This window comes from Pelobates fuscus, chromosome 1 (assembly GCF_036172605.1).
Source record: "Pelobates fuscus isolate aPelFus1 chromosome 1, aPelFus1.pri, whole genome shotgun sequence".
In the NCBI taxonomy this organism is placed as follows: Eukaryota; Metazoa; Chordata; class Amphibia; order Anura; family Pelobatidae; genus Pelobates; species Pelobates fuscus.
In genome coordinates this window covers 28,836,948-28,859,518 of record NC_086317.1, presented here as the reverse complement: position 1 = coordinate 28,859,518, position 22,571 = coordinate 28,836,948, and the positions used below count along the sequence as shown (strand labels likewise).

General features: G+C 40.9%; 1 protein-coding gene across 2 annotated transcripts in view; it reads right to left on the bottom strand.

Annotated features, from left to right (window-relative positions):
* Window positions 1-22,571, bottom strand: part of DSCAM (DS cell adhesion molecule) — a 563,650-nt gene that overhangs the window by 152,640 nt on the left and 388,439 nt on the right. For both annotated transcript variants that reach the window (XM_063447089.1, XM_063447097.1), the window contains exon 22: window positions 5,127-5,244. In XM_063447089.1, the coding sequence (XP_063303159.1) occupies window positions 5,127-5,244 (118 nt within the window). The remainder of the gene's footprint in view (window positions 1-5,126; window positions 5,245-22,571) is intronic.

Genomic DNA, 22,571 nt, shown 5'->3' with positions numbered 1-22,571 from the left:
CCTATGGGATAGTGCTTTGCTCTCTCCTCCAGCTCTGCTTCACTCCTACTTGATATTTCCTATCCTAATGTTTCTAATACCCCACTTCCTATAGACTGTAAGCTCATTTGAGCAGGGTCCTCTTCAACCTATTATTCCTGTAAGTTTTCTTGTAATTGTCTTATTTATTGTTACATCCCCCCCCTCTCAAAATATTGTAAAGCGCTACGGAATCTGTTGGCGCTATATAAATGGCAATAATAATAATAATAATAATAATATTGACCCCGTCCAGACTTTCTACAGCTATCTGACTTCCCAATGCAGCTCAATGAGAAGACTTTGCAAGGCAGTTGCTCTGGGCAATTGCTGCCTCTTGAGTTTAGTTGCACTGAGCTAAACAACCAGGAAGTAACAGGACGGATTGTCTGATTGACAGCCGAGGGGGTGTAACGTGGTTAATTTATAAAGGTGAACATTTCTATTGGAATCTGCACTTTTCATAAAATAAAAAAATTGAGGACACTGTTCACACATAAAGCCCTTCAGCATGCTAATTAGGTCCTCTGTATAGTTCCTCTGTGATACAAGCTATGACTGCCTGTGATGTAATCTCTTGTGCAATGGAAGAGTTTATTTTATATAATAATAACAATAATACTGATAATAATAATAATAATTATATAGAACCAACATATTCCACAGCAGTTTACAATTTTAATAGATGGATACAGGAGCAAAATACGATAAAGAGAGTAAGTGTAGCTTCACCAATCTAGAGGAGGTGACATATGAAACCAAAATGAAGAGCAACATTGGCGAAAAGATAAACAAGGCAGTGAGTGAAAAAGAAACAAGACAGTGCGTGAAAAAGCAGTGGTTATGTCACATATATATGCATTTAATAGATGGTCTGCCTGATATTTTAATGGGCAGATGGTGTGTATGCATGGATAGTGATATCATTCCCTGTAAAAAAAAAAGGGTAACTGTGCATGGACACCTCACAGTCTGGGCGCGATAATCTAAGCCAGAACCAGAGCATGCATGGCCTCCTCTGTCCGAGATTAGTGGGAGTCACCCATTTCTAAAACATCAACCTTTGGTCTCGTGGTTTGTTATGATGTTTTTAGGACTCCTCGGTGGCAATGCGTGTGCGTACATAGCTGTGACAGTAAAATCAGATTATCTTATATCCGTTTATCTTAGATCACAATCTCTAGTCTTGAGAACAGCGTAGTTCAAAATGAATATCCCTCCGAGGCAATATAAATAATTCCAGTGTTATATTGTGCGGTTAATAGAATGACTGATAAATTGACAGAATTAAATGAATTGTGGTAAAACAAAACATCTCATTCCTTCAAGACTTCTTAGACACGTAAAAGTGGAGTTCAAATAATAACCTTTAACATTTTAAGTTCTGTGACAGGGCAACTTGCAGAGCGGGGCAGTGGGGAGTAGCGCCAAATACATAATGGATTGAAGATTGAATGTCAAATCTAACATTTATCACATGGACACCGAGAGATCCCACTGTCTTGTGTGATAGTTCCCAACCATCAAACAAAGCATTTAAAGAGAGATCCAGATTTTACTGGGTAAAGCTTTCATTAATTAATAATGCAATTTCTATAACAAAGACATAGAGATGCAACGGTCACTGTATAAAATGCTCTTTAAAATACACACTGCAATGACAGAGATCCTGCTATCACTGTATAAAGCCTCCAATAAAGGGTATCTATAATGCCAAATCCAAATCCAAATTTGGTGGCACTTTATAAGGAATACAATTTGATCAATACACAATGGCCAGATTGCAATATCTAACAGCCAACACTACAGAACAGAAGAAGCAAACAGCCTGCTACCCCACATTACAAAATAGAAATTCCAGTTACTAGCTATTTAACACTGTGCAGCAGAGAATCCAACTTCCAGCCATGACAGACAGATAGGAGATATTTTAAATCCCTGGCGTCATCAACATTATCAATGTGTAAAACAACACATATCCATATATTCTTCCTGGTAAAACACTACATACATCCCTCAGCCAACTATCTCATAGTCTTTAATATGAACATAGAAACATAGAATGTGACGGCAGATAAGAACCATTCGGCCCATCTAGTCTGCCCAGTAAACAAAAAATAAATCTGATTTCAAGATTCTAAATATTCTACTTAGTTAAAATAGAGTTAGCTAAACAGCTCATTAGGCAGCGTCTGTAGCACCGCAGGCATAATTACGGAGAAAGTCTCTGGCTGTGTGAGACGCACGTGTGATGGAGCTCCGATGGAAATATCTACACTTAATTAATTACCATTTTTGGAGGTCAACTTTGCAATAAGGGAAAATGGGGACACTATTAATGTATGAATGTGGAAACTGAGCACATTCTTTGTTTGATTTTCTTTTTTCTTTTGGTGCATTTTTAATACATTGTCTACATAATACCTTAAAATCGCGTGGGGTCATTTCATCTCTATCACGCCCCTTCAACAGTTCTTAAGGCTACTATAACAGTTAAGATGCCACTCTTGTTACATGATAGAACAACAGGATCTAGACCAGTGATGGCAAACCTATGGCACGTGTGCCACAGGTGGCACGCCGGGCCCTCTATGTGGGCACGCGGCCATAGGTTCACCATCAATGCAGAGTAGGCACCTGCCTGCCTGTTTTGGGCAGGCGCCTACTCTGCTTCCGTGTCGGGAGGCAGGGGGAGGGATCTGTGAAGCAGCTCCCCTGTCCTCCCGCACGATGCTGTGTGGAGCGTTACCATGGCAATGCTCCACACAGCATCGCGGGAGGACAGGGGTGCTGCTTCACAGATCCCTCCCCCTGCAGTGCTTACCACCACCGGACCACCAGGGATGGCTCTCCCCCCCCCCACTTCATTAAAGGTAAGAAGGAGGGGGGGGTACTGACACACAGCACCCCTACCCCCCCCAGAAGTACCCTTACCCCGCCAGAAGTACCCCTACCCCCCCAGCAGTACCCCTACCCCCCACACACAGCACCCCTACCCCGCACAGCAGTTCCCCTACCCCCCCAGCAGTACCCCTACCCCCCACAGCACCCCTACCCCCCCACAGCAGTAACCCTACCCCCCACAGCACCCCTACCCTACCCCAACCCTACCCCCACACAGCACAGCACCCCTCTCACACACACATTACCCCTCATACACACACACACACACACACATACAGCACCCCTCACACACACAGCACCCCCCCCCACACACACAGCACCCCCCACACACACACACACAGCACTCCACACACACACACACACACAGCACCCCCCACACACACATAGCACCCCTCATACACACACACAGCACCCCTCATACACACACAAAGCACCCCTCACATACAACGCCCACACCCCCCCACATACCCACACACGCACCCCCCACACACAGCACCTCACACCCATTGCAGTATGTGTGTGTATTCAGCAGTCTGTGTGTGTGTGCGTGTATTCAGCAGTCTGTGTGTGTGCGTGTATTCAGCAGTCTGTGTGTGTGTATTCAGCGGACTGTGTGTGTATTCAGCGGACTGTTTGTGTGTACTCCGCAGTCTGTGTGTGTGTACTCAGCAGTCTGTCTGTATGTGCATTCAGCAGACCGTGTGTGTGTATTCCTCAGTCTCTGTATTCAGCAGTCTTGTGTGTGTGTGTATTCAGCAGACTGTGTGTATGTATTCAGCAGTCTGTGTGTGTATGTATTATATTTGTTGGAGATACTAATAAATATAAGCTTAATTTTATCTATTTATATCATTATTTAAAATTTGTATCATTGAACTCTCTGTGTTCTTTTAAAACAAAAGTTATTAGTTCGGACAACAGTACGAGTTGTGTTTTCTAAACTTAAACCTCAGTATTTGGGTTTAATTGCCGTGTTGGCACTTTAAGGAAAAAAAAGTTGGCATGTATTGCGGTTTGGGCACTCGGGCTCAAAAAGGTTCGCCATCACTGATCTAGACCATGACTAAACGGATTGTTCATATGTATCCACCATTAATAAATTGTTAAGTTGGATTTGGCCCTTGCTCAAAAGGGAGGGGTAAATCAGAAGAGTTGTGACCTTCAGACATCTTAATATTACCTTGGGTTACACAGCCTGCAAACTGAAAAGTTAATCACAGCTACATTCAATTCTAAATCATATACTTTAACTCAGACAAAATGGTCTAAGTGGATGGTCAGATCAGCCTACATTGTCTAACAACTCCCTATTGGTGGATAAATTAAAAAAAGAGATTTCACCAATACCTCAATTCGACAGAGCCTACAAAAACACTGTACACGGTTAAGAACAGATCCGCCATTAAATAAAGTGAAAAAAAACTACTGTGAGATATGTGTCATGACTCATAAAAACAAAAAAGTGGCCAAGGCACGTTTCAGTGCTGTTCAAAGTATCTTCGTCAGGGACCGATCATAATCTGAGATGTCTATGTCTATATACTCCTTAATCTAATATTTTAAATATTTGGCCAATCCGAATTTTTCCACTGTGCACAAGTCTTTTTATCATATAATCCTTTGTTGTCTTAAAATTGATTGTCTAGGCTCTGGAGGCAGGTCTCGCATTGTCTGCATAACTAACCAGTTCATAACACAACTTATTACTTCCACAAAAATATAGATACGGTAAGTTTTAAATATATACATTGGTTGTTGAGAGCTCTGCACACTATTACATCAGTATATACACACTATTACATCAGTACATACACATTATTACATCAATACATTTACTACACTAAACCACATGTTGTGAGAAGGTTATTATGTCAGTTTAAGCGTTAAAAGTCTCAGAATAATTAAATTACTAACAAAGCAGGAAACACATCTGCTGCTTACTTGATTTAGCACTGTTTTAACCCCTAAAGGACACATGACGGAGATATTCTGTCATTATTCCCTTTTATTCCAGAAGTTGTGTCCTTAAGTGGTTAATATGTATCACAAGGTTAGTGTGGTTACATGATAGTACCAAATTGTTTTTTAACCTTTTATTCCAGAAGTTTGGTCCTTAAGGGGTTAAAGGGCATAGTGAGCATTCAACAGAAAACAGTCAAAATCTTAAACAAACTACCCAAGGTGTGCATTTAGTTGCTGGTTACCTTTCCTTCATCCATTTCACTGTAGGAGATGGGTCGCCCACAGCCTTGCATGGCAGGACAATATCTCTCATCCACGGCGTGGTCACCGTGCCACTGAAAGTCAGAATTCGAGCAGGAGCTGTTAGGGAGAGATCACATTATTAAATTAAGAATGTATTTTAATTTGTTTATCGGAATATACAGCTTTTGGAACGGTTTACACAGATTAGCTAGGCACATTTCTAGAAACTGCAAAAATAAATAAATATATATCAAAAAACTTTCAAAAGTAATAGTTGTTTGTCTAACAGGTACATCTGGTTGAGGGAAAAGAAATGGTTAAATCCCATCCTATGTAAACAAAATAATTGTAACTACAGCTTGGGAAAGGGCAATTAAAATCTGAAAGGCAAGTTGATTTCATTTTTTCCCAAAACCATCTCAGGCATATTATTAAGCTATTTATCTCAACCGAAATTTGCTTTTATTACCCACAGGGTGATTTTCTCTGCAAGGACGTCCTTGAGGGCAGGAACAAGGAAACCAAATGCTTGTAATTTCAGTCCAGAGCACAGCTGTACTGTAATTGTCAAAGAAAAAACAAACTTCACTTGATCTTTGGCAAAATGTTCCGAATTGGAAAGCCCAAAGATTTAAAAAAAGAAAAGAACACCATGAATTATTAACAGGGCCCCCATCTCTCCACAGATGTCCTTTTATGATTTTGAAGGTGGCTCTAGTACACAGTCAGGGTTCATTTGCAGTGCTATACGTATCCAACAAGGAGATTTAGAACAAGCTGAGACTGCAAAGTGGGCCAAATATTTTAGTTCCACAGGTGATCATAAACTCAACCTGGTCATTCATAATGTTTAGCTATACACATGACTAAGAAAAAAACACTGTCCAGATAAAGGAAGTATCCGGATACTTAAATGAAACATGAATTTGCGCTCAGTGGTGGTAAAAAGTTACTGGGGAGAAAAAATTTAGTTTATTAGTGAACATGGCAAAAGCAAAAGTAGAGGTGGCTAGGTAGTTGTAAGAAAACATTTAAAGGAACACTATAGTGTTAGAAATACAAATCTGTTTTCCTAACATTATAGTGCCTTAGTCAAATTTTAGGTGACTGGGCCAAGGCTGTCGGGGTTATAAAAGGTAGTTATCTCACATTTTTTTCCGTGTCATGCCTCAATCACCGATTCTTTCCATCTCTGACTTGATGTCCTCCCGCTTTCTGAAACTCAATCTCTCTAAAACTGACTGCCTTTCCTCCTCCTAAAACTAATCCTCCTCTTTCGCTCTCCCTTCAAGTTAGTGGTATCCACATAAGTCCATCCTTGCAAGTACGCTGTCGTGGTGTCATACTTGACCCTGGCCTCACCTTTGAGTCTCACATCCAATATGTTGTCAAATCCTGTAGATTCCATCTTAAAAGCATAGCCCGCATCCACCTCTTATTTATGCAAGTTGCTACCAAGGAGCTTGTCCATGCTCTAGTAATTTTCCGCATGGATTATTGTAACCCTCTCTTAATTGGTCTTCCCAAAAGCGTATCCACTACAGTCTGTAATGAAAGCTCCCACCAGACTGATTTTCCTCTCTAGTCGATCCTCTCACACCTCAGCCCTCTGTCAGTCCTTACATTGGCTTTCTGTATCCTATAGGAGTCAATTCAAAGTGCTAACCCATACCCATAAAGCACTGAATAATAGACATGTGCAATTCGTTTCGGGCAGAATTAAAATTCGGACGAATTTTGGCAATTCAGACATTCGGATGCTTCCGAATGTCTGAAGTGCCGAATTTCCAAAGTGCCGAACCAAACCAAATTTCGGAAGTCCCGAATATCGGAAGTCCCAAATTTCGGAAGTCCCGAATTTCAGAAGTGCCGATCAGAACCAAATAGGGTTAGTGTTATGGGTAGGGCTAGGGTTATGGCTAGGATTGGCTAGGATTAGGGGTAGGGTAAGGGTTAGGGGTAGAGGTAAGGGTTAGGGGTAAGGTTAGGGGTAGGGGTAGAGCTAGGGTTAGGGCTAGGGGTAGAGGTAGGTTTATGGGTAGAGGTAGGGGTAGTGTTAGGGGTAGGGTAAGGGTTAGGTGTAGGGTTAGGGTTAGGATTAGGGGTAGGGCAAGGGTTATGGGTTAGGGATAGGGTTTGGGGTAGGGTTAGGGGTAGAGGTAGGGTTAGGTGTAGGGATTGGGTTAGGGGTTGTCAGGGTACCTGTAGTCTCTACCTCTGATAAGAGGAGAGACTTAGACGTTTTCCCGTTCAGAAGGGCTGTTTCCTCCGTTCCTCGCGGTTCCTCCGGTCGGTTACACGCCGGCCGCGAGGGATCCACGCCCTTTTATGACGTGACGCCCAGTAGCCGACGTCATGACGCCAAGCCTGCTCGACATGTCACTCAAACCCTGAACACGAACCAGGACTCGTCGGGGGTGTGATTACCTCCTAGAACCGGGGTATTTAATAGAGCTTCCCGCATTTGCTCATTGCCCTGTCGTGGTTCTAGCCAGTCTAGTCACTCAGTGCTCTTGTATGTCTATTGTCTCTTTGGTTCTGACCCGGCTTGTTTGTATTACTCTGCTTGTCTCTGTTATCCTTTGACCCGGCTTGTCTCTCGCTTACCTGTCTTCTCGTTCCCTCGACCTCGGCTTGTCTCTGACCATTCTCTACTTACTCCTTACGTTAAGTCCGGCCATTCTAAGGTCCGGTATACGTACCTACTACGCTTTGTACTCTGCGTGTTGGATCCCTGTCCCGATCCTGACAGGGGTAGAGGTAGGGTTAGGGGTAGGGTTAGGGAATTTCCAAATTCCCAAAGTGCCAAAGTCCCAAATTGCTGAATTCCTTAATTTCGGAAGCGCCGAACCTAACTGAAGTGCCTAAGTGCCGAATTCCCAAATTTCGGAAGTGTCGAACCGAACCGAAGTGCCAAATTGCCGAAGTCCCGAATTTGGAAGTGCCGAACGGAACTTTTTGCCCATTCACATCCCTACTGAATAATTCTAGCCCCTCTTATTTCTTCACAGATCCATAGGTATGCCTCTTCTCGATCTCTCTGCTCTCTCCCATAGGTATGCCTGCTCTCGGTCTTCTCCTGTCTGCTGCTCGCCCCCATTCACGCTTGCAGGTCTTCTCATGGGTGGTTCCCTTCCTATGGAATAGCCTGCCTTCCGCCATCAGACTCTCCCCTAGTCTTCAATTGTTTAAGAAGTGCCTTAAAACCCATCTCTTTAGGAAAGCTTATGGCCTCCCAGAATAACCTCTACCTCACATACCTGTCTCTGGCTCTCTCCTAAAGGGCAGCACTCTACTCTCTTCTACAGCTCTGCTTCACTCCCACCTTATTTGATTGATATTTCCTGTCCTATTGTATTTTACATCCCACCTCATAGAAACATAGAATGTGACGGCAGATAAGAACCATTCGGCCCATCTAGTCTGCCCCGTTTTCTAAATACTTTCATTAGTCCCTGGCCTTATCTTATAATTAGGATAGCCTTATGCCTATCCCACGCATGCTTAAACTCCTTTACTGTGTTAACCTCTAACACTTCAGCTGGTAGGCTATTCCATGCATCCACTATCCTCTCAGTAAAGTAATACTTCCTGATATTATTTTTAAACCTTTGTCCCTCTAATTTAAGACTGTGTCGTCTTGTTGTGGTAGTTTTTCTTCTTTTAAATATAGTCTCCTCATTTACTGTGTTGATCCCCTTTATTTATTTAAATGTTTCTATCATATCCCCCCTGTCTCGTCTTTCCTCCAAGTTATACATGTTAAGATCCTTTAACCTTTCCTGGTAAGTTTTATCCTGCAATCCATGAACCAGTTTATTAGCCCTTCTTTGAACTCTCTCTAAGGTATCAATATCCTTCTGAAGATATGGTCTCCAGTACTGTGTACAGTACTCCAAGTGAGGTCTCACCAGTGTTCTGTACAATGGCATGAGCACTTCCCTCTTTCTACTGCTAATACCTCTCCCTATACAACCAAGCATTCTGCTAGCATTTCTTATGGCTCTATTGTCTGCCTACCTTTAAGTCATCAGAAATAATCACCCCTAAATCCCTTTCCTCAGATGTTGAGGTTAGGACTCTATCAAATATTCTGTACTCTGCCCATGGGTTTTTACGTCCAAGATGCATTATCTTGCACTTATCCACATTAAATGTCAGTTGCCACAACTCTGACCATTTTTCTAGTTTACCTAAATCATTTGCCATTTGGCTTATCCCTCCTGGAACATCAACCCTGTTACATATCTTAGTATCATCCGCAAAAAGACACACCTTACCATCAAGACCTTCTGCAATATCACTAATAAAAATATTAAAGAGAATGGGTCCAAGTACAGATCCCTGAGGTACCCCACTGGTGACAAGCCCAAGCTTTGAATATACTCCATTGACTACAACCCTCTGTTGCCTGTCACTCAGCCACTGCCTTACCTATTCAACAATATTGGAATCCAAACTCAAAGATTGCAGTTTATTGATAAGCCTTCTATGTGCAACAGTGTCAAAAGCCTTACTGAAATCTAGGTAAGCAATGTCTACTGCACCACCCTGATCTATAATTTTAGTTACCCAATCAAAAAAAATCAATAAGATTAGTTTGGCATGATCTCCCTGAAGTAAACCCATGTTGTCTCTGATCTTGAAATCCATGTGTTTTTAGATGTTCAACAATCCTATCCTTTAACATGGTTTCCATCACTTTCCCCACCACTGAAGTAAGGCTTACTGGCCTATAGTTGCCCGACTCCTCCCTATTACCTTTCTTGTGAATGGGCACAACATTCGCTAACTTCCAATCTTCTGGGACTACTCCTGTTAACAATGATTGGTTAAATAAATCTGTTAATGGTTTTGCTAGTACACCACTAAGCTCTTTTAATAGCTTTGGGTGTATTCCATCAGGTCCCATTGACGTATTTGTCTTTACTTTTGACAGTTGAAATAGAACCTCTTTATCCTTTTTCTTAACGGAGGTCCCTTTCCTTCATTTTCAGCTGTAAATACCGAACAAAAATATTCATTGAGGCAGTCAGCTAGACCTTTATCCTCATCTACATACCTTCCTTCTTTTGTTTTTAATCTAACTAATCCTTGTTTTACTTTTCTTTTCTCATTTATGTATCTAAAAAAAGTTTTGTCCCCCTTTTTTACTGACTGTGCTATTTTCTCTTCTGTGTGTGATTTGGAAGCTCTTATAACTTGCTTAGCTTCTTTCTGCCTAATCTTATAGGTCATTCTGTCTTCCTCATTCTGGTTTTTTTTTTATAATTACTAAATGCTAACTTTTAGTTTTTTTATTACTATTTTGGCCACATCTGCGGAGTACCACAGTGGTTTCTTGAATTTTTTGCTTTTACTGACAAGCCTAATGCAATTTTCTGTTGCCTTCAGTAGTGCAGCTTTTAAATAATCCCATTTCTTTTGGACTCCATTTAAGTTGCTCCAGTCTGATAATGACTCCTTTACACATATTCTAATTTTAGAAAAGTCTGTTTTTCTAAAGTCTAAAACTTTTGTTTTTGTGTGGTGTGACTCAGTCACTGTTCTTATATTAAACCACACTGACTGATGATCACTGGATCCTAAACTTTCACCTACAGTAATATCTGATACCAAATCTCCATTTGTTAACACTAAATCTAGTATGGCCTCTTTACGAGTTGGCTCCTCAACGACTTGTTTTAGAGACAATCCCAGTAGGGAGTTTAGAATATGTGTGCTCCTGCCACAAGTAGCTATTTTTGTTTTCCAATTCACATCAGGAAGATTAAAGTCACCCATGATGATAACTTCCCCCTTCATTGTCATTTTAGCTATTTCTTCAACTAGTAGATTATCTAACTCTTCAATTTGTCCTGGGGGCCTATAAATAACACCTACACGAATTACTGTGTGATTACCAAATTCTAACGTAACCCAAACGGACTCTATGTTCGTCTCACTAACCTTTATTAGGCTAGATTTTATGCTATCCTTCACATACAGGGCCACCTCTCCCCCTTTCTTGCCTTCCCTGTCTTTTCTATATAAAGAGTACCCTGGTATCTCTATGTCCCAGTCATTTTTCTCATTATACCATGTCTCAGTAACAGCAACTAAATCTACACTATCAGTTGTCATTATTGCCACAAGTTCATGGATCTTATTCCCTAAACTGCGAGCATTTGTAGACATGACTCTAAGCTTATCATTTTTTTTTTTTTTTTTTTTTTTTTCCAAACTATTTTCTATTTATTGCTTTGCCTGCCAGTGCCAGTCTGGCAGTGCCATTTTTTTTTATTAATTCTTTATTTTTATTGTGCATTGTGATAAATACAAATAGGCTCACAGTGCCCCAATAGTAATCCTCAAGCGTTTTACAAGCATAACAGTAGGAGCAATCAGTTAATAGGCACATTTTTTGTAAAATAACTATAGCATGCCCTTCAAATTCGTTAAAACTTCGCTTTGGTGTGAATAGTAGTTTAGTAGTACTCGTTAACATTGCAACTGGTTATATTTTAAGAAAACATCTAGATATCACGTTTGCTCTGTGTTGTATGTTATAAACATTACGTTTGATTACTCCTAACCATGTCGTGGTAGTTTAGTAGACCTGCGCTACCCAGTCCAGCAATTGCACTGCCAAACAACAGCAGATGGCATGGGAGGGTGCGCAATAAATGCGGCAAGAAGAGAAATAAAAAAGAAAAAGGAAAAAGAAAAAACCTGTTGGACTAAGTGGAGAGACCAATAATTAATAAGTAACCTAGACGTTTAGAAAAGTATATACATGAGCGGGTTGAGATATTTCCGCACTAATGGGGCTAGTTAGGCAGGTTGGTAAAAAGATATACTATGAGGACATGCCTTACTGTGCAAGTACTGTCTAGCCTATACTTCGTTATGATCCACCTTTGAGCTGTGATATTTTAGGCCTGACAGGCTCTAGCTAGCTTTTAACTTTCCTATTTCCTATTAACCAACAGTTCACCTGCCACAACAGCTGGTGTTTAAGCATTCAACAACATTAGCTCATATAATTGTATGTGAGAAGTGAAACGTCGTGAGGGTAAGTGTTACTAGTCGCGTCTGTCCCGGTGTGGTGGGTCCTATGAAATACCTGATAGTGTGTCAGGTTAATGTGTGTGGAGTCAGTCGTTTGGCTATTATTGTGTTGTGGTCTAGTTCGAGGGGGGGTGATTCCTCCGGGTCTCGGTGGGTCGTGTGACCGTGTGATCTAATGGGGACTGTAGAGCCCCTTGCTGGTCGGGTAAATGCTCAGTAGTGTATATTGTGTGGGGGGGGTCATTCGGTTAGTAGACAGTTGGGGTCCAGTCTGGGTCTTGGCTTGCCTGTCCGTGATTATGTGCTGACATGTGGGGAGCTTGTGTACCAGGTCTTCAGAAAGTTTTTAGAGTCCCTCAGGGTGAGATGGATTGGTGATGCGTGGGGCAATGTCCCAAGAGTCTTTTGGTGGTCTTCGGGTCTGGTTCAGGTCGTAGCCGCTGCGTATTGTTCCGCTTGAGACCTCCTCGGCACGAACTCCGGTGCGTCAACTGCATCCTGTCCAAGGGGGCATGTGGTTCTTGCCGCTGGACCTGCTGGTAGAAGGGCATTCTGGGGGAGACCCAGCTTACCCAGGGCCTTCGCGGCTTCCTGCATGTTGCTCACAGTGTGGGGTGTGTCTCCTTTCATGATGTGTAGGATGTGAGTTGGGCCCCATCGGTACCTGATTTGGTTGGCTCGTAGCACTGCAGTAAATTGTTGTAAGGATCTTCGCCATGCTAATGTTCCGCTGGAGAGGTCTGGGAAGAATGACAAGGTCATATTTTCGAAGAGGTATGCCGGTTGCTCTCTGGTGGCCGTAAGGACTGCATTCTTGTCCCGCAGGGTTTGAAATTGGAGCACTATGTCCCTAGGGGCGCTGGGCGGTGCCTTGACCGGTCTCGGCAGGCGAAATATGCTGTCTAGCGTAATCGCCCTGGCGGATTTTGGGGTCAGAAGTGCGGTCATGAGCCGCCTGGCAAAGTGTGGGAGCTCTGCATCGGGGACTGAGTCAGCCACCCCCCTAACCTTCAGGTGTTTGTAGCGCCTTTTATCTTCTTGTAAAGAGAATCGCTGGTCATATAGTTGGTTCTGCCTTTGCAGTGCACTGATTGCAACTTGTAACTCAGTTATTTGAGAGGTATGTGTTGTGGAGATCCCCTCCACTGCCTGGAGTCGACCTGTCAGTTGTTTCAGATCATTTCTTATCATAGCCACATCGGCCGCAATTTTCCTATGGTGCTCAGCCATGAGGTCTCCTATGGCTTCCATAGTTACCGGTTTGGGGTCTGCCGTGAGTGGCTGGGATCGTGTCTGAACCGGCTGTTTCACTGCTGGGGCTGGTAGTGGGTCTCCCTCCGTGTCGTCCGAGGACCCCTCGTAGAAGTCTGAACAGCCGCCATGCAGGGACGCCATCTTGGATCCCGCTGCCTCACGTGCTTGCCGCCAGAGGTTCCCGATATCCATGCCGGGTCGGGGCTTGTCCGGCTTTTGTTTTTTAGTTTTCCTCCCCATCTGGTCCGGGAGGTTCTGGGCTCACCTTGCGGTGGATTCCGTTGGTGTCTGGGTGTGAAAAGGGTGAGTTTTTTCCCAGGTTTGTCCGGAGCTCCTCCGGCATGCGTCCGTCTCAGCTTATCATTTTTTAACACACTTGCTACAGGCACCTTCTGTCCTTGTTTAGGGGGACAATTGGATTGATGTTTTATCACCCTTTTGTTTAAATACATCCTAGCAAAACCTCTGAAATGCTCACTGAGAATATTTGTTCCCTTTTGAGAAAGATGCAAACCATCTTTTTGTACAGTTTATTTCCATTCCAAACAGAGCTACCATGAGCAATAAAGCCAAATCCCTAATACGCATCCACCTGCCATTCTGAGTGTTATGCACAGGCAGAACTTCAGAGAATGACAGTGTGGAAGCAACCTGCCGTATATCATTGGCAAAAACACTAAAAACTTCCTTAACCTCTGAAACCTCATTGCAAGCCAAGTCATTTGTCCCTAAATGGACAAGTACATCCAATTACCCTTCCTGCTTTGCTTGCTTAACAATATTACAGTCTCCTGTCTCTGTGAGCAGTAGCTCCGGGAAGACACCTCACAAGACCACCATTGTCCATCTCCACACCTCTTATGATGGAATCCCCCAACAACAACTGCTTTCCTATAGACTGTAAGCTCGTTTGAGCAGGGTCCTCTTCAACCTATTGTTCCTGTAAGTTTTCTTGTAATTGTCCTACTTATAGTTAAATCCCCCCTCTCATAATACTGTAAAGCGCTACAGAATCTATTGGCGCTATATAAATGGCAATAATAATAATAAAAATCATCAAGCCTCCCAATCTCCTAGGAAAACATTTGGCTAGTGGGCATGCACTGCAAAAAGATGAGCTGAGCTCATAGAGACCATCTGACTAGAGTTTACAGAACCAACTCTAGTGATTGTCAGTATGTTCCTGCAGAATGGGAATGTTTTCATCTGCAGAGTTAAAACGAGGGGCACGTGGCACATAGATCACTTCATTTGTCTAAGTGGTCTGGGTGTTTGTAGTGACCCTGTCACGGGGAGCAAACTTAATTAGAGGTGACAATGGAAAGTTTTTGTAAGGATAAGGAGCCAGCAAACAAACTGCTCCCAATCCTCTGATTACACATCACTGACCATGAAGTGCTGGTTGGGGAAGATGATTACTGGACTACAGATATATGTAGACTAACTCCCCCCCAAGAAAAACAAAAATAACTATAGTATGGTGTCAGGAGGTTCCTGGCACTGGCTTTCCTTCAGGGGTTTAACTGAGAATAAATGGTTTAATCTTAAAGTGTTGAATCCAGCGATGGACAGCTCCTTGAATCAGGACGCCCCGGACAGCTCCACAGAGGATAGGCTAAGAGTTAAGAGTATCAGCTTATGCTCGCAGCCTATCAGTAACTCCCCATTCACAAAATGGCTTGAGACATTTACAGATTTTTCTTAAGCTGTTTTGTGAATGTCTAGCTACTGAGAGCATTAGCTGATGCTCTTAGCCTATCAGCTCCCCCGTCTGCGGCTTCCTGATCCACGCCTCGGACACAAGCTGAAGGAGATGGACAGAGCTGACCCATGCTGGATTCAACTTTGAGGTTATACAGTTCATTAATGGGCTAAACCCTGAAAATAACCTGGTGCTTTTGACACCACAAGTACTCATTTTATTGTAGATACACCTAAAGTGCAAGTTGACTACTTCATGTCCTTGATGTAGTTGTCTCGTGCACACAAAGTAGATTGAATGCGCAAATTAATATATAGTCAGTACGAGTAATTAAACGTGTCATGAGCTCAAATGTTTTAACGATTTTGTGCGCATGTTCTATTCCGTGGGCACAACCTACTAAACTGTGTCCACAATGTTAAAAACAATTCTGGCACCTCTGCGGCTCTGGAGTGCTCTCAACTTGGGCACAAACATTTAATTGATCCTCGGTAGAGAATAATGCTTACCTAACCAAAGATCAGTCTGCTTTTTCTGGGAGAAGATTCTAAGAAGCAAACAGCGTGTGCGTGCAGAGGGGTCTTTGGTTGGGTAAATGCTGCGGATTACCTAAACAGCAGCTCTCTGTGAGGGAACACCAGCTTCTAAAATACCCTTTTCCTATTTCATGTATTTAAAACAAAACTACAAAACTCCATCAGGAAAAAAAGAATGGCAAATTCCTTGCTATCAAGGACAGTCTTGGCAGGTATTTTGACCTGAAGTGGTTAATTACAAATCCACAATCAAATTATTGAAATAGGTTAATGCACTGTGTGCGAAAGCATAAATCATGCCTGTGAGCACACTTAAAAGATTTTCAACTTTTATTCTGCCGATGTCACTCTCTCTTTTAGTTTTTCTGGCAAAATAATGAGGGTAATAATGAGATTTTGATGCTTCTGAAAGCCTCCCTGCGGTGAATCCCTGCCTCAGTCATTCATTACCGCAGCTAAATGTAGCAGCTCAAGTTTAGAACTCAGAAGCGAGACAGCAAAGCACAGGGAGCCCAATAAAATAGAAAAATGAAACTCTCTAGATTTTATTATTATTATTATTATTTTTTTTTAGCCTTTAGGTTCTGGTAGTAGATACAAAATATATAAAGATATTAAAAAATGATTTTCTTTTTTTATTTATTGCGGCAACAGATTTTTCTTTAATATCCTTCTGGAAAGGGTTTCAGGTCACACTGCGTACTTAAGAGCCGAACATTCTAATTGTATTTTACTTGTGAGCATGCCCAAGAGAGAGCAAGCCTTAGCAGAAGCTGTTAATAAATAAGGCTTAAAGGCAAGAAACGGATTGGAACCTGACCCGTAAAAATCAAGGACTGGGAAATAAACACTATGCATAAAAGCATCCAGGCAAAACCATTTTAATGTAAAACTAACAATTTTGTTCACGGCACATTACTTGGCACTGAGATAAGTATATCTTTGAGTTCCATTTCAGAGTGCGGGCCATGCTGAAAGGGACGTTACTCGACTTTCTTTACCAGTAAACAAACAGTGTTTTCATTGAAGATGTGAGCCTGAAATTAATAATTGCAATAATTTACTGACTATATTGGGGTGTTTAAAAGTTACTAATTGACATTAAAGGGAAAGCGTCACTTTTCTGCAAAAAACACCATTAAATGAGACATATAAAATCAACAATAATGTGTGCAAACCTGTGTTCTTTTAAATTGGTATTAAATAAACACTCTGGAATTTTTTTTAGAATATATATACAATTAGATATGTTCTTTATTATATTTAGAGTATTGAGTCACCTTGTTTTATTTTTTTTTAATGATTAAAATCCCCCATGCATTGCAAAATCACCATTACATCACCATTGTTTACAGCATGTTACCACTCCTACTTTTGTGCAATCGGATACTTCTCACAGAGAAGCTCTGAGGACACACAGATTAGGCATGTCAATTGCCGCAATCCACCAATCTATTGTTTTCATACAAAGGCATTGGATGCATGCAGAATCTGGCATCAGTATACTTAAATAAATTAAAAAAGAACGTGGTCTTGCATGTCTCCAAGATGGCTGCATAACACACTGGCTCCTCATACTGAGATCTACCACGGCGATCGGCAAAGAGTTATTAACCCACATAATGTTGAAAAGAAAAGCTTATGCACCCCTATATTATGGCATCACAATCCTCCAATAAGCAGAAGCAAAAACAAATGGTATGTTTCAGCACTGATACAGCGGCATCGGCATGCACACGCCTTGTGCTCTGACAAAAGTGATAGAATGTGTATCATCCTACCTGCCCCTGCACCAGCTACTGGCTCTTCAGTCCACATAATGCTACAAGACCTAAAAAATCTGTACTTCAAGGGGAATCCTCCAAAACTAGCTCGAGATATAAAAGCTGAAATTCATGCTATAGGCGAGAGAACTGTGCACCTAGAAGGGGAAATGGAGGAACTAATCTCTCTGGTGGATGCCTATACATAGTGGCAGACCACAAGTATAGGGAGAGGCAAAGTAATGTCCTTCTCCGCAATTTACCGGAGGATATTAAACCACAAGAGCTCCAGAATTATGAAGTAGACTTTGGGGTTTGCCAGCAACTACTTGGAAACAAACTGCATGACCCACAAAGGCTCATCTGATAGATAGAATTAACCAATAGTGTATATATGAGCGTGTGTCTACATCCCCATCAGACCATAAGTTTACCACTGACATGTGGAAACTGTAGGCAGATCTGAACTCCAACCTGTAATATAGCCACGCAATACAAAAAATATATATTTTTAAAATTAATTTATTGCTATTAATGCAGTGCATAGTCAAGAGGCGGTAACTTCAACACAATTCCTCACAATCCCAAGTTCCTCATGAGTCATACTCCCAGCACTTCGAAGAGTGGTCTAGTACCACTGCTACGATGATCAACTATTGAATATTGTGTTTAGCACCTTTGTTAACTTGCCCCTCTCCTTTCCCCCTTTCCTTCCTGTACATACCCATACCCCCTGATTTAAAAAACCCCCACAGAGTTAAGTTCTGTGTTGTATATTTTTTAAGCATGGTATTACATATGATATTATTGTTGTATACTCTGCGCTATGTGTGATTATGTTGACTATTGTCTACACTCATGTATGTCTTTCACATGGTGGTCAACTTACAATGTCTGTTATGTCCTCTTCTTAAAATCAATAAAAAAATTATATATATATATTGAATGAAAATTATTTTCCAAAAATACTATAGGAACATCGTTTCAGAGTTCCAATATCTAGTTCAGAAAACAAACAAACAGAATAATCCCTAAAAATTTAATTGTTGTTTAATGTTACTAAAGGAATAGTGGATTCACAGGAAATATATACATTTAATTTAACTAGATAAAGAAAAAGGGCTAAAATGGCACAGATTGTTGTAAATTCTCAACCGCCTTCAAATGACATTCAGAATCTACAAGGAAATAATTTTGCAGGGAGACATATGTCTTTGTCATTCTGTTTCAGGTGTGTCTTTGTCGTTCTATAATGAGGTTATGTATACATTTTCCTGCAGAATGATATCCAATTCTAACGTGAGAGATAGATGAAGGTAAGACTTGAAGCAATATATCTGTGATCTGTAAGTGATCGGTGTTGCAGACAAAGACAGTTATCATTGCTAGTGATATATTTGTGAACTGTGTGACAAGCATGGGACAAAAACATGGATTTTGCTCACTGCAGTAATACAATACAGTAATCCTGTAAGACTGGGCACAATACATTGAATTGTCTGGCAAATAAAGGGGTCAACAACAAGTCCACCTTGTATAAAGTGTAAAGGCAGTGAGAACATGCTTGGCTATTGTGACGAAAGCACCTTAGTCACTGGGTTTTGGAGAGGCCTGCTTGCCAGCCTCTTGCCCTGTGACTATGGCCCCTGCCATAGTTACAGCTATGATTACTAAGGCATGCCTATGGCACACTTTCTGGGCACAGCGGCATAAGAATTGGAGTCTCTTGTGAAAAAAATCAGTCAAGAGGATGGTTGTGTAGTGTAGGGCAGTGAGAATTGGGGTTTCCGGTAAATAATCATTGGCTTTTACACCAGATGAGTGGCAGGTAATTGAATGTTGAATTTTCACTACTTTTGAACATTTTGTTGTACTCACAAAACTCAAGAAATATGAGCAAAATAGGATGAAGAAATCATTCTCGCATTATTTAAAGGTATTGTGCCGCATTGAATAAAAAACGATTAAATATAAATATTAATTACAATTTGATTCCAAAAAACATGAATTCAACTTTTGCATATCCAAACGTTTTGTGATCAATTCTCAGTTGGGTGTTAATGGTTTTGTGCTTGCTTCTATCCAGACATTTTAGAATATTGTATTTGAGTTGGATTCCTGCCTCTGCGGTATATTTAGAAAAATCGACTTGTAAGATTTTTATTAAAGCTATCAGTTCTAACTGGACTATCTACTACGTCTTGTTGCAGTTCTTTATTATTTTGTTAACTGTTTTGCTTGGAAAATGAATTTTAGCCACTTTATTTAACACAGGCTGTTTTCATTGAATTTTAAGCCTAAAAGTGAAAGTGCACGACAGCTGATGAGGCTGCAGGTGGTAGCACATTGCTATATTATTGAATGCATGAACCCTAGTTCAGCAGGTGATATTATAATATATATCTTTAAATGGATATGTAGTATTATAGACATGTAGTATTATATTCTTTTTTTTTGTAGACCCAGTAAATTCACAGTTCTGCATTTCCATTAGTAACACTAAGTAGTAGCAATATACTATTACTATTTATTAAACACCTTCAACTTTCAAGTGGTCTAAAGTGGCCAAAGTAGAAAGTAAGAAAGAACTTTTCCCGTTCAACTATTTTGACATTAAAGGGAGCTCGTTGCTCATTGAAGTGTCACTTTCCCCTTAACTCTGCAATACTAATTATTACAGAATGCTTTCCTATGGGGAGGGCCTATGGGGAGGGACATTGGAGAGGGCAGAGTGGCGACCCAACACCGAAGGAGATATGCAACTTTGTATTCCTAGCACTATTAGTATCCCTTTACATTTGAAAATCGGTTTAAATTCACCTTGAATTCTTAGTTTAGTGAATAACCCTGTATATATGGCATACTCCACTCACCCAGTATAGTAACACCTGTAAACGCATAAACATGCATGTTCCTCTTTTCATTTTGTCTGGAAAGCTGCCATGACGGTAAAAGTGTATAGTAGCTGCACATTGTTTGAAATGAATAGGAGCTGATTGTTTAATGTGAATACACCCACAGTTTCCAACTATTTATCCCAGTGGATGGAATCACTGGAATGGAATGGAATTCATTTAATTTAAATGAGGGAAAACACTACACCTTTGCTTATAAACAGTATTTCCCCCACTGCTTCAAACAGCAGGTCAGGGGCTAGCTGAGAGAATTCAACATGTGACATGTTTTAACTATCTTTATCATATTATGATATATAGAAAATTGACTTTCTCACCCCTCTCAGTCTTTATATTCTCTGTTAGTAATGTCCCGAACGGTTCGCTGGCGAACATCGCATGTAACCTGTGTTTATTATACATTATCCCTCCATAGCCAGTAACCTGTGTTTATTATACATTATCCCTCCCATAGCCAGTAACCTGTGTTTATTATACATTATCCCTCCATAGCCAGTAACCTGTGTTTATACATTATCCCCCCCGATAGCCAGTAACCTGTGTTTATTATACATTATCCTCCCATAGCCAGTAACCTGTGTTTATAATACATTATCCTCCCCATAGCCAGTAACCTGTGTTTATTATACATTATCCCTCCATAGCCAGTAACCTGTGTTTATTATACATTATCCCTCCATAGCCAGTAACCTGTGTTTATTATACATTATCCCTCCCATAGCCAGTAACCTGTGTTTATTATACATTATCCCTCCATAGCCAGTAACCTGTGTTTATACATTATCCCCCCCGATAGCCAGTAACCTGTGTTTATTATACATTATCCTCCCATAGCCAGTAACCTGTGTTTATAATACATTATCCTCCCATAGCCAGTAACCTGTGTTTATTATACATTATCCCTCATAGCCAGTAACCTGTGTTTATTATACATTATCCCCCCATAGCCAGTAACCTGTGTTTATTATACATTATCCCTCATAGCCAGTAACCTGTGTTTATTATACATTATCCCTCATAACCAGTGACCTGTGTTTATTATACATTATCCCCCTATAGCCAGTAACCTGTGTTTATTATACATTACCCCCCCATAGCCAGTAACCTGTGTTTATTATACATTATCCCCCCCATAGCAAGTAACCTGTGTTTATTATACATTATCCCCCCATAGCCAGTAACCTGTGTTTATTATACATTATCCCCCCCCCATAGCCAGTAACCTGTGTTTATTATACATTATCCCTCATAGCCAGTAACCTGTGTTTATAAATTATTATACATTATCCCTCATAGCCAGTAACCTGTGTTTATTATACATTACCCCCCCATAGCCAGTAACCTGTGTTTATTATACATTATCCCCCCATATCCAGTAACCTGTGTTTATTATACATTATCCCTCATAGCCAGTAACCTGTGTTTATTATACATTATCCCCCCATAGCAAGTAACCTGTGTTTATTATACATTATCCCTCCCATAGCCAGTAACCTGTGTTTATTATACATTATCCCTCCCTTAGCCAGTAACCTGTGTTTATTATACATTATCCTCCCATAGCCAGTAACCTGTGTTTATTATACATTATCCCTCCCATAGCCAGTAACCTGTGTTTATTATACATTATCCCCCCATAGCCAGTAACCTGTGTTTATTATACATTATCCCCCCATAGCCAGTAACCTGTGTTTATAATACATTATCCCCCCCATAGCCAGTAACCTGTGTTTATTATACATTATCCCTCATAGCCAGTAACCTGTGTTTATAAATTATTATACATTATCCCTCATAGCCAGTAACCTGTGTTTATTATACATTACCCCCCCATAGCCAGTAACCTGTGTTTATTATACATTATCCCCCCATAGCCAGTAACCTGTGTTTATTATACATTATCCCTCATAGCCAGTAACCTGTGTTTATTATACATTATCCCCCCATAGCAAGTAACCTGTGTTTATTATACATTATCCCTCCCATAGCCAGTAACCTGTGTTTATTATACATTATCCCTCCCTTAGCCAGTAACCTGTGTTTATTATACATTATCCTCCCATAGCCAGTAACCTGTGTTTATTATACATTATCCCTCCATAGCCAGTAACCTGTGTTTATTATACATTATCCCTCCATAGCCACTAACCTGTGTTTATTATACATTATCCTCCCATAGCCAGTAACCTGTGTTTATTATACATTATCCTCCCATAGCCAGTAA